Genomic DNA, 12,618 nt, shown 5'->3' with positions numbered 1-12,618 from the left:
CATTCAAACGTACAACACTTGTTAATTAAATAAATTATTCTCTAAACTAAAAAAAAAATTTTTACTTTATTCAGTTATTTGAAATTTGTGTATCAAAATGTTCAAATTTGAGAAACTAATTTTAATAATATTTTCCACAAAATATTCTGTTGGCAAGAATATTTTTGTTGAGGCAAAATATCTTTTTTTTCTGTATATAAGGAAATGCTCCAGGCAATCTTTCATTGTCAATTTATTTGTATTTGTATATAAGAAGTGTAAGGTGTATTGAGTAAATTCCCCTTGTATGTGGCAAAATATCTCAGCTAAGCTCGGTAGTAAATGATGGGGGTATTTGTCGAGTTTTGTTATGTACAAGGTTTAGGGAGGGTCAAGGACAGAGGACGAATGAGTGTAAAAGAGAATAATAATGGCAAAATGTGTCTTATGTAGTATATAGTATACTGAAGGTATTATGTATTATGTAGTACGAATAGAAGGTATGTATATATTTCTGTTAGTGTGACACCTGCAGCACCACCAGCAACAGAGTGTGTCGAAATCAAAGAACCGGCGCCAATAAACCATTCTCTCTCCTACCCTAATGTAATATAATGTAAGCTTTACTCCATTACATCCACTGGGATCGGTTGTGTTTGTCGTTTTGGGTCTTGAGACCGCAACTGAGTCCCCGCACGACAGGTACCATATTATTCATCTTTCATTACCACAAAGTCCACGCTCCAAGTAATTTCTCGGCTACTACAACAACTACGCTTTAACACTCAAACTTTAACATTGCTTCAATCATTCAAAGTAAAGTCTACAAATGAACTAGTAACTCGGTCAAAGATGTTCTGCTGCGGTTTTCTATAGAGAATAATGCCCGATCGTTTGTAGGACTTGATTTTGGGTAAACATTAAGTGTTGGTAAATTATTAAGTAAGTATATTTAAATTTATACATAGCCGAGTATTATTGCCTGACAGTAAATCATTCATAAACAGTTAACATAAGTTTATTTTTAAATGGTAAAACATTATGCATTAATGTACCTGTTGATGAAAGAATTAGTCGGCAGTTTATTTTTATTTATACATTATACACTTTAGCTCACTTATTTATATATTTATAAAAGTAATGTCAATGACATTTAATGTGATAATCGAACGATATCACGTAATAGTTATATACAACAATATACAACACTTGTTTACAACTCGATAATTACATACATCGATAATAATATAAATTATCTTACTATCATCAATTTACGTGTACTTGTATATTTTTACTATTATATATTACGATCTACATATATAGTCAACATTTTTTAGTGACGTATAATCGCGATGAGATATTACGTTTTATGATTTACACATACATACATTTATAAATGAACATGTGTGTTTGGGTACTTATTTTTTATTTACTACGAGTCAGCTGATTCGCTGGTAGTATTCCCGTGAGTGGTCTTTTAATAGCGTATATTTGTAAATGTAATCAAAACAATACCACGCTTGAACAAATGTCTATTAGATTGATGCAGAGAAACCACGTGTACTAATATATATATATATATAGATAGCGTAAACTCATTAAGTTAATTCACCTGTTTCTCTCTCTTTTCCTCTCTGTTTAAATAACTTGATCTATCTTTTATTTTTATTTCGGTTTTTTGAGTAAAGATATTGGTTGTTATACTGACAAAAAAAATTAAATTAATTAAAGAGCACAAAATTTTGAATAAAAGAAATTATTTTTTCATTCCATTAAAATTTTTTTGACTCAAGACAGAAAATTAAAAAAAAAATTATTTTTTCGTTTCAAGATTTTTTTCTGTTGAATCAAATTACATAATTTTTAAGCCAATGTATATTTAAAATTTATACGTAACTAATTTCTTATTATCGTCTTTACTTATTCGTATTACATATGTATTTATGCATGTATTTAGCGCATGTGATTAAGTGTACGAGGTACGGGTATTTTCGTAGAGCAGTGTGTGATGCCGTGGTGTAAAACAGATAATTATACATAATGAACAGGTATACATATTTGAATAGGATAAACTGTTGTCGAGGGTCAGGTACGAAACGAAAATAAATAACATTAATAATAACCAGCTGATAATGCGAGTGTCGGTGGTGTGGTGTGTTAAAGAGACGGATGACGTGAGAGCATGACGAGTAAATCGAGTGCGAAAAATAATGAATAACGAGAACGGTAAATAGTCGCGGTGAGCATGTTACATGTTATGTGTTTATGAGTAGTAGAAGTAGTATTTAAGGTACAAGAGGTGTTTGAAGTAGGAAAGAAAGAAAAGAGCAAGAGGTCGATGTCGGTGTTAGCAAAGAGTTAGTCTATGTATATACAAATAATAGTACACATATAAAGTGAACAAGCCAGACAAATGAGAGGCGGGATGGAAAGGAGGCGGGCGCAACTGTGAAACAAACCGCGCGTAAATCAAGTCTCGTTGCTCTTCAAAGCCACCACGTGGTCGCTTGCGCAGTTTTCACGCTAACGAAACTATGACGCTCGAGGCGAATTTATGAATGGGAAATCTATTGACAGATCCCGACGACGATATCTCGCTCTCTGTACTGCCTATCCCGCTCTTACTCTCATTAATGCTCTCCAGACTTTACCAGGACGGCTGATCGTATTGGGGAAAAAGGCCAATCTACCTCCTCTTCAACTCTATGTCTATTTCTCGGGTCACACCTGCTGCGAGACAATGCTCATCGCTTATCTATCTATCATCATCAATAAAAATCAGGGACCGATAAATACACATGTCGGGTGTATATCCACTAAAATGTTTCTGTCGCGACACTATACATTCCGACTCTAACTACCCCCTGTGATATGTGACATGTCTATAAATAAATCTATAGACATTTTTATTTCACGTATAAATTTACTTTATGGAGAATACATATATATGCGGGCGGAAAATGATCTGCTTAATAGATTTGTATACCCAGACATGTCTCATACAATTGCTAGCTAATCCAACTGGTTTATTTTTACGCCATTAGATAAAAAAAAAAATTAACTTGATTCAAAAGAAAAATATTATAATCAAAAAAATCATTCCGCAGAGTTTTATCGTCTTGAATCAAGTTTACTTAAATTGAAAAAAAATTTTTTCTTTTGAGTCAAGTTAATTTTTTTTTTTTCAGTATACATGAATTCAACGACCTATCCATTTAAAAACTCATAATTTTTGCTATTACTTCACTATTTGACACTGCTATTATTGTGACAAATTACTACGAAGATAATAAAACAATAAAGTGATATATAATATAAATTATTACTATATACATATATACCTACGATCTCAGATTAACTATTGACTCAAATTCATTGTCAATACACCTGTGACTATAACATGTAGGTATAAGTGGAATAGATATCAGGTAGTTCTGTTAAAAAGACAATAGATACGTCAGTGGGGCACGCGACCCGCTAAACTGCTCAGCATTCACGAACACTCTAATAGGGGGATGCCCGAGTTTAAACCACGTGTTCTTGGCTTTTGACAGTCATTGCTCAAGACTTTGTTCTTTACCCAAAACTTTCTTAGTCTAGATCATGTTCATCTTCATCAATCTCTACAATATTAAAATTATTCTGTTAATTAATAAAATAAAAATACCACATACTCCGATTAAATAACTAACTACAATACAAGTTCTTTGACATTTATGATAGCATAATTTATAAATATATTATCTAACATTAAATGAATATTTATATAAGTGTGTTTATTTATTTTTTCACCGCCTGGTGCTTGTATGCTTATTACATACATGATACTTATATAAGGAAACTTTAATTGAAGTCACGGTAAAAATTCCGGTAAAGAAGTCAAGTTGGAAAATGAAGTCGTAGAATTGAAAAAACTTTCCTACAAAGTTGTTGTACTGGTAGTCATAGAGACGGTTAGCCGCTCGATGGTTGGTCATAAGTGCCTGCGAGACTTTCCTGTACTTAGCTATGTGTGGAAGTGTACGTATGTATTGTCGAGCTAAGCTGTGTGAGACGATTTGCTATACTTATATCACACTTGGTCGGTATGTGTATGTGTGTACTTACACATTACACATGAGGTGTAAGTGTAAGTAGTAGATACAGATACATATACCTTAATGATGGCTTGTACCAACGCAAGTGCTCCAATACTTGTACTTGTACTATATTTTATTATATATATATATATTTTATTATATATATATATATATATATATATATATATATATATATATATATATTTATTAATGTTAATGTATAGAGTACTGATAGGAGAATTGTAGACACAAGTAAAGAACAGATGAGAGTAATACAAGCATACTTATAAAAGAATAAGCAAAACAGTCTGCTCAGCCGTTTACTCTTGCCGTCTACCCGCTCTGGTCTCTTATCTACTCTATTCGTTCAACTCGCGAATCCAGTACTTCCTTCTATTCACTCCCTCCGCACTCGCCAGAGCAAAGAAACGCGGGATCGCTTGAAATTCAAACAACCGAACACGAGGTTACCACGCGTCAAATCTGACATTCCTCAGGCATACATGTACGCTGCTTTTTGACAGTTTACTATCTGTTTAAATACCCCGAGGCTTTTACTTATAGATCAAGTAATTAAATATTTTTAACTTGTTAATGTTTCTGTTACTTTTTCTAGTCGTTACAAGTGAAAGTTTTTAGACTGATAATTTAAATATTTTTTTTAACTTATATTTTAATTATATTTTGTCAAATAATTATTCTATTTCAATTATAATAAATAAAATAGACAATTTATTTATCAAAAATTTTGACTCACCAGTACGAGTGACAAAATGCACTATCTTACAATAAAAAAATTATTTGACAAATATTTAATACATAAGATATAAATATATGTTAAAAAAATAACACTTGTAATTATAATTATAATTTTTTTTAAGTTTTTAAAATTAAGAGTAATAAAATTAAAGACACTTGTAATGACTAAAAATTGTTGGATATTAAATTCCAAGCACTTGGAGTTTTAGCTCCTCATTTTCACATACCAGGGATCTATCTAAAAAATAAAATATTTTATATTTATGAATATTTTTTAAATGAAACTAATAAACCATATGTAACTTTGGGTGTGTAACATATTCACAATAAGATAAAAAATAAAATAAACCGTAAATCCTCAATATGTGAAACTAAACTTCACTGAACTCACCTGACCAACGTCGCACCACATTATTATTTAGCTGGCACTGATGACAGCATCTTGGATCGTTCGTAAACCATACAAAGCACAGAAGATAAAGCCGATTTATTTTTAAAATTGCAAGAGAATACGACCGTAAAAGGCCCACTGCTTCAGTTACTTCTGGTTATTTTATTATTTAAAAGTATATAAGTTTGAATCAACCATCAAACATTTGAGTTTCAAGTTTTAGTTTTAATTATTTAATGTTAAAATTACAAATATTTCTATTATTAAAATTATTAGATATATATATATTTATATATTATATATTATTATGATAATATATATGAACAGATATATTATATATAATCGTCACGGTCTCACGAATGCCGTAAGCCGTAGTGTAGTGTGTATAACGTTTGCACGGGTTGTACAATAAAACACCGCACGATCACTGGACGTAAAACAACTCTGACGGACAAACCTACTTGCTGGTTGGCCATGTAAAGCATTACTGAAATACTCTGACAACAGTCTTCGACGAGTACCGCCGTTCGGGTTTCCTACGCTCGGTCTCGGGAGTCTCCGCCGGCGCTCGGCCCACCTGCACTCCGGCACAACGCTACGGGACCTCAGGCTCGGTCCGAGCTCACTCGGGGCCCGGGTCCTTCTCAGCCTGAAATTGCTGTTCCCGATCGTGGGATAAAGCCACGAGAGAAATTATCCAAGGGAGACGAGGCCAGGGCTGTTACTCTGGTTGCTGTAAACTACTGCGCACTCGGCCGGAGCGCTTTCAGCCTCCACATTCTTGTCGATCCACGAGCGCTTTCATTTTTTTATTTTTTTTAATCTCATTAAAATTTATTTTCAAATTAAAATTAAAATTACTATTATTTATTTTTTTAATAAAAACAATATCACCGTTTTTCTTTTAATATTTTATTTTTATTTGTAAATAATATTACAAATAAAAATAATTAGGTAACATTTATAATGTATGTTGATAGTAATAATACTAATAATAATATGCAAAACGTGGAAACACCTTCTGAATGAACGTGAACGGGTGTAAATGACCCCGTCCATCATCCAACAAGTCGTAAAATCTTAATGAGGTGCGCAACGTGAAATGCCACCGATTCGAATGCGTGTGCGCGACTTAACTCTACGCGCGAGAGTTGTTTAAGTAAACATACATAAAGGTATACAGATATACAAAGATCCAGTGTAATCAAATGTATGTACGTTTTTCTTTTCCCCCGAGAGTTCAGTTGGGAGTAATGTGCCGAGCAAGTGAAGGAAGAACAGACCACGCGGTGAGATATCATAAATAATCATAAAAATATAAATAGTATGCGTCCTTCAAAGGTCCTCGCTGATCGCGGATCGTTTAAATTATGCACTTAACACACATGTACAAGTACAATTGTGGATGACATGTCTGTTGGTACATACTGCATGCACTATTGTCCTTTTTACGATTAAAAAATTACCTGAACCTGACTTTGAGCGGTAATTAGTAATTACTAATTAAATAACTAATTACTAATTATCATATGGGATATATGATGGTTGATGCACTGAAAAAAAAATTAACTTGATTCGAGAGGAAAATTCTTGAACCAAGAAAATAATTTTGAAGAGAGTAATTGTCTTAAATCAAGACGAAAAATTCTTGAATCAAGTAAAATTCACTTAAACAAAAAAAAAATTTCTTAGTTTAAGAATTTTTTTACTCAAATCAAGAAGATAAAGTTCTTCAAAATTATATACTTGATTCAAGAACATTTTTTTTTCTGTGTGGCCTCTTTGTATATTTTCACTCAAATCTGTCGATGTTGGATTAGATGAATAATGTTGACGCTTCTGAAAATGAATATTGTTTGGCTGTTAGCACTTTGGCTGTACAGGACAGTTTAGTTTGTCAGTGTAACCACGTGTTATCCTAACACAACATACGAATAAATTGCACGTGCAATAGAGTTGTGTTGTGAAGCGTGTGTGGTGCCGATGTCGATACCTGTATTTGTACATGTACATATGTGTATCAGGGGTATCGGTACGTAATCTTAACAGCTGATCGTAAAATCAATTTAATGGTTCGATTAAACGCCCAAACTTAACAAATAGCCGATGTACTTGACTCTTATGTCTGTTGTGTGGATGGATATAACATTGGATGTGTGTATTTGGAGTATACATGTATATGATAATAAGAAAAGGAGGCGTCAAACGTCATTCACGGTGTTAAAGTTAAATTATGAGTTTGCTTGGTATATAAAACGATGAATGAGCCGTCTCATAATTTATGACGTTTAAAACATAAGATAATCCTTATTGAAAGACACACCGCAAGTACTATGCTATCGGGGTAATTGAGAGGAGAAAGGTAATAGAACAATTACCGTTGAATGAAAAGGTACTTACAGCCCGAGCCCTATTCAAATTTACATTACAATTTGTGTTATGGTATTAAATACTTTGTTATTTCGTAAAACAGGCATACAACTAAATCCACAATATAATTATTCTACGGAAATAACATTAACTTTGTGCATCCACACTTAATTAAATTTGGTAATAAGCTACTTATTGCTGATATTTTATTTTAGATTTTTTTATATTTTCTACAGAAAAAAAGTATCTCTAAATTTTATTAAAAAAAAAATTATAAATTAAAAATATTGTCAGCGTTGAACCCCAGCGCGCGACATCGATTACTTTTTCATCGATCCGCGGAACACGTGACGATGCAAAATGTAACTGTTTGAATTTTACTGAGTTTAAATTTTAATTTGAGTAAAAATCAATATTTTTATAAATTTATTTCTACGTTTTTTTTACTCCAAAAAAAAATTTTTTTATATTGATTATGAAGAATTTTGAAAAAAAAAAATTATCAAAATTTTGGAGTAAAATAAATTTTTTTTCTTTAAATAAGAAAAATTTTGAAAATAAAAATATTGGGCCTGAGTAAAAATAGTGACGGGGCCCAGTGGTACCCACATAGTACGGCATCCGTTAGGTTTTAAACTCGCCACTGGCATAAACTGTAGACATTAAGCAGCGTAAGAATCGTGCCACGGCACCAGACGAAACGCTAGTACGCTCGCGTTGTCGAGCTGGGACTCTATAAGCCTCGAAGCATAAGAAAATTCATCGTAAATACTTTTTATTACTCGTGGTATAAATCCTCCAAAAGGAAGATATTTATATAAATAATATTTTTTATTTATTGAATATGATATTGTAGATTGGTGAAAATTTATAATGGATGTCGCTGCTTAATAAATCGCGGTTTTGCGCGACATTTTCATACACTGCCGCTCTGTAGTCTTCGGCTGCTGCCCGAAGGAACATGCGAGGGCGCAACTACTTCGAGACCTCGAGAGACAAGGACGGTAAATGTGGTAACGTTAACCTTTGAGGAGGACAGAGCGCAAGACACGTTGAGAAACAGTGAGAAAGAGCAATCGATGTTATATATTTTCTCTTTGCTCATTCCTTTTATTTTAGTTTTTTCTTCTATATATACTTTTTTATTATTATATATCAATGGATGTTTGTATAAACATTTGTTTTTTTATTTATAAATATCTCTATCTATAATTGATTAGTAAATTAATTTTGGATAATTATTCTCTACTCAGTATTGAGGAGAAAGAAAATCATTGTGAGTGACGGCGGTGGGCTTGACGGAGACAAATAAACTTTTATATTTTATATTCGAAGTAACGGAGAGCCCGCGTCGCAGTTTCTGAACTCCGCCGGTTTGGTAGAGATCCTGTCATCGACGTCACAGTGAAACTTTACTTTCAGACACGATGACGATGGAGAACGGAATAGCTGATGTGAGAGCCCTTTTCATTTTAACAACGCAATCAACGCGCTATACTCAAACTTTATATATATACATATTTTAGTTATTTTGAGTTTTCTCTGGTTTTATTAATTTCATCTACTGCTACCTAAATGGATTAATGTAAATTCAAATTCCTTTTCATTGTAAATTTACATTTCTTTATTATTTTGTAAAATCAAATTAAAGAAAATACAAAATTTATTTAAAATTTTTAAAACTAGACCTTAAAAGTTTCTTTCTTGTGTTATATTTTTATTTTATAAAATTTTGAAATCGAATTAAAAATTAAAAATTTACTTTTTTAATTTTAAATTTAAATATATAATAATTTTGGAGTATATAACAATTTAATTTTTCTTAATTTCATGTCAAAATTTTTCATATTTAATACATAAATTCTGAATTTGAATAATGATAAAATTTATATATATGTCATTTTATCATAATGTTTAAAGAAAAAAAAAAAAAAAAAAAAAAATGAATGAAGTTCACTTAATGTGGATTAAAAAAAGAACAATTTTACGCAATTTCAAAGAACAAAAAAAAAATTAATTTTAATAAAAAGTATAAAAAAAATTTTTTTTTAAATTAATTCTTTCAGTCATTTTTTTATTAATAGTCATTATAAAATTATAATATAACATGCTTCTAAAGTGAGTAAATAATAGTTGATCAATTAATTAACAATTAAGAATATTAGCTGGCAATATATGAAATTGATAATTATCGTAAACGAAACAATTATTGTTAGTGATAATTGATAAAACTCCTATTTTAGCCTGAAGATATAGTATGGTATATAGCATTGGGTAAATAAAACCAAAAATAGTTTACGAAAACGATTTGGGGACTCACTCGACTGGTGTACATGTACGCGTTAAATAGTGTGAGGCATGAGTGTGCGGTGAGGGCGCGTTCTCTATTTATAAAGCAGTATGCGTCTAGATATTACTGTATGTACGGATATATAACTAAACCGTCTGACGCGCAACAGAGCCCGGGAAAATTTTGTGTATCAGCGTTCCAAAACATTTTTCATAAAAATTATTTAACTAATGAATATACCCCTTGCTGTAAATAATATTTTCTGATAAATTCACTCGAATGTATAGAAAAACAAAAAAAAAAATAAATGTCGCATTAATTATTTATAATTGTTTAGCTATTTATTATTTACATTTGAATTCTAATTTTATGTAATTATTTTTATTTATTAATATAAAATTATTTTGTTATTAATTAAATCTGCGGGAAAAGACATTTGTTATTAATCATAATGACGTTCGACACTTTTAATTTAATTGATGTAATTTATATGTGGGCCAAGAGTTAAAAAAAATTAAGTAAATGAGCGGTTCCCGTTTATCAGTATTTGGAATTTAATGATAAGAATATATATCATTGACATCAGAAATAACTTATGTCCTCATGTGCAGAAAAATAATCTCTGCTTCTTTCTCACTTATTTACACATACTTACATGTACATGTGTATTTACAAATAAAGATACAGTATTATTATATGTATGTATAACTCGATGAATCTCGTCACCTTGCGTGTATATAAATTTTATTTTTTTGTAAAATAAAATAAATTTTATATATAGGTATTCATATCATTAACTTTTCTTTTTAATTCTTATTTTTCTCGACAATTCGAGTCATTTATCACACTCGCTGTATTCTGTTTTGATGTATTCAACATATACATTACTCTTATAGATAATAAACTTTCTCTTTTTTTTTTGCAAAATATATATATGTATAAATATATAACATTAAAAAAAATTAAGGTTCAACTGTGCGGGGGGAAATAGAGATTTTTTGCAAATTCTTAATCCGTTTAGAGGGTTAGGGATTTAAGAATTAAAATGCTAATTAGCAAATCATTAATATGTAAAATTTATTTTCAACTTAATTAAAAAATTATCACATTGTCTCCTCATTTTTGATCAGCGATCAATAATAATTTAATTACTAGTTTATTCAGGCGTGAATAATGAAAAATAATTCAACTAAGAACTTCGATTTAAATAGATTATTTAAAATGATAGAATTAAGAATTTAATTTTCATGGCTAATATAAAATAATTCTATTAACGATTTAAGGTTTACTGAATACTTAAAAATAATTTGATTAATACTTTAATTATAAATTGTAAATTCAAAATATTTGAACTATATAACTGATTCTAGATGATGAATTAAAAATGTGAGAAATCTGAATTTATGGGTTATTCAAAGTAATTAAACAATCTATTGCAATCAATTATTAGCAGGGAATTTATTTAAGATTAATAGCCTAAATATTTTCATTTTTCAACATATTACGAATTAATGTTAATTTTTATTCTGAAAATTTCTAAAAATTTTAGGTATTTTACAGATAAAAGAAAGTTACAAAAGTATCAAATACATAAAGACAATTTTCTTCGATGGTTCTTATACTCAAATTAGTCTTGGATTTTGTTAAGTAAGTGTAGCGAAAAGTCATTAGGCCTCAGGTAGAAAAACAGAGAATGAGTTTCAAAATAGGAAAATTATCATTCGATCTTTGTGAATGATGGTTCGATAGTATAATGAGTTCCTAATAACTCAAGTAATTTTCTTAAGCTACTAAAATTTCAGCCTTTAAGTTTATTATTTTCATGAATTTCATTTGAATAAATCGTTCATTTCATTATCAAAAGAATTTTTTCATTAGCATACAATTTGAACTTTGAAAAATCCATTAGTTGCCCGTTACTTTTATGTTGCAATACATTCAATTTTTTCAAGTGAATTATGTACCTCTTCTTGCAATTCAGTTTTATATCACCTCCAATTAAAGAAAATACTTTAGATAAATATTTTATTGATAAAAACGTTGATATTGTCAAGTAGTCCCATCCGTCTTGAGACGTCGCAAATAAACATCCTCATTTTTTCTGTCTCACTTTATCGTGAGTTCCCCTATACTTTATATATATATATATATAGAGCATGTTTGATCCTTTTGTCGGTAGAGTAGCAAGTGGTCTTGTACTACTGAGTAAATTCCTCCGTTTACTTAAATACATAAAATCAGAGTTTAAAAAGAGTCCCGCGGCCACTTTGGGTAACCCGATGCCGGTGGTTTGGTGCGTAGTACGTGATTCACTGGGAACAATTTAACCAGTTAAGTTACTGTTTACTGGGTAAAACAGTGCGAAAATAGCTGCCGCGGCGCGTGTTATCTTCAATTAATTTTATACTAGTGTAGGGATCAACGTTCCGTGAACGAGAAGTAGGAGTAGAAATGCCATGCCAGCGCCAGTGGGAGGAGAAAAGGGAGAAAATAAAAGGTTGTAATGAGTAAAGAAACGAGAGTACGTGTCGACCCATGAGATTACCAGTCACAAAATCACTTTTCTCTTATTTTTTTCGCTGCCTTCTGTCTTGTCGCGGTCCCCATTATATTCATTCTTTTTATCCTCTTTCACAAATTCCCGTCACCAGACGCTTATAACCCTGACCTACCTAGCAAAGGTAGTATTACTCTTTAAATACATAACAACAGAAAAGATTTTGCCTTTATACTCAACGGGACTTTGCAAG

General features: G+C 30.9%; 1 protein-coding gene across 2 annotated transcripts in view; it reads right to left on the bottom strand.

The window, feature by feature from the left end:
* The window catches only part of LOC123275368 (transcription factor mef2A), a 50,173-nt gene that overhangs the window by 22,423 nt on the left and 15,132 nt on the right, over positions 1-12,618 (bottom strand). Inside the window, exon 1 of one of the 2 annotated variants that reach the window (XM_044743451.1) lies at positions 5,209-5,705. The exons of the other annotated variant lie outside the window; for it this stretch is intronic. Within the exon in view, the coding sequence (XP_044599386.1) occupies positions 5,209-5,229 (21 nt within the window). The 5' untranslated portion in view covers positions 5,230-5,705. Of the gene's footprint in view, positions 1-5,208; positions 5,706-12,618 lie in introns of those variants that run through there. 2 annotated transcript variants of the gene reach the window in all.

This window comes from Cotesia glomerata, linkage group LG1 (assembly GCF_020080835.1).
Source record: "Cotesia glomerata isolate CgM1 linkage group LG1, MPM_Cglom_v2.3, whole genome shotgun sequence".
In the NCBI taxonomy this organism is placed as follows: domain Eukaryota; kingdom Metazoa; phylum Arthropoda; class Insecta; order Hymenoptera; family Braconidae; genus Cotesia; species Cotesia glomerata.
Note: the sequence above shows the minus strand (reverse complement) of the source record. Positions and strands in the feature narration are given on the sequence as shown.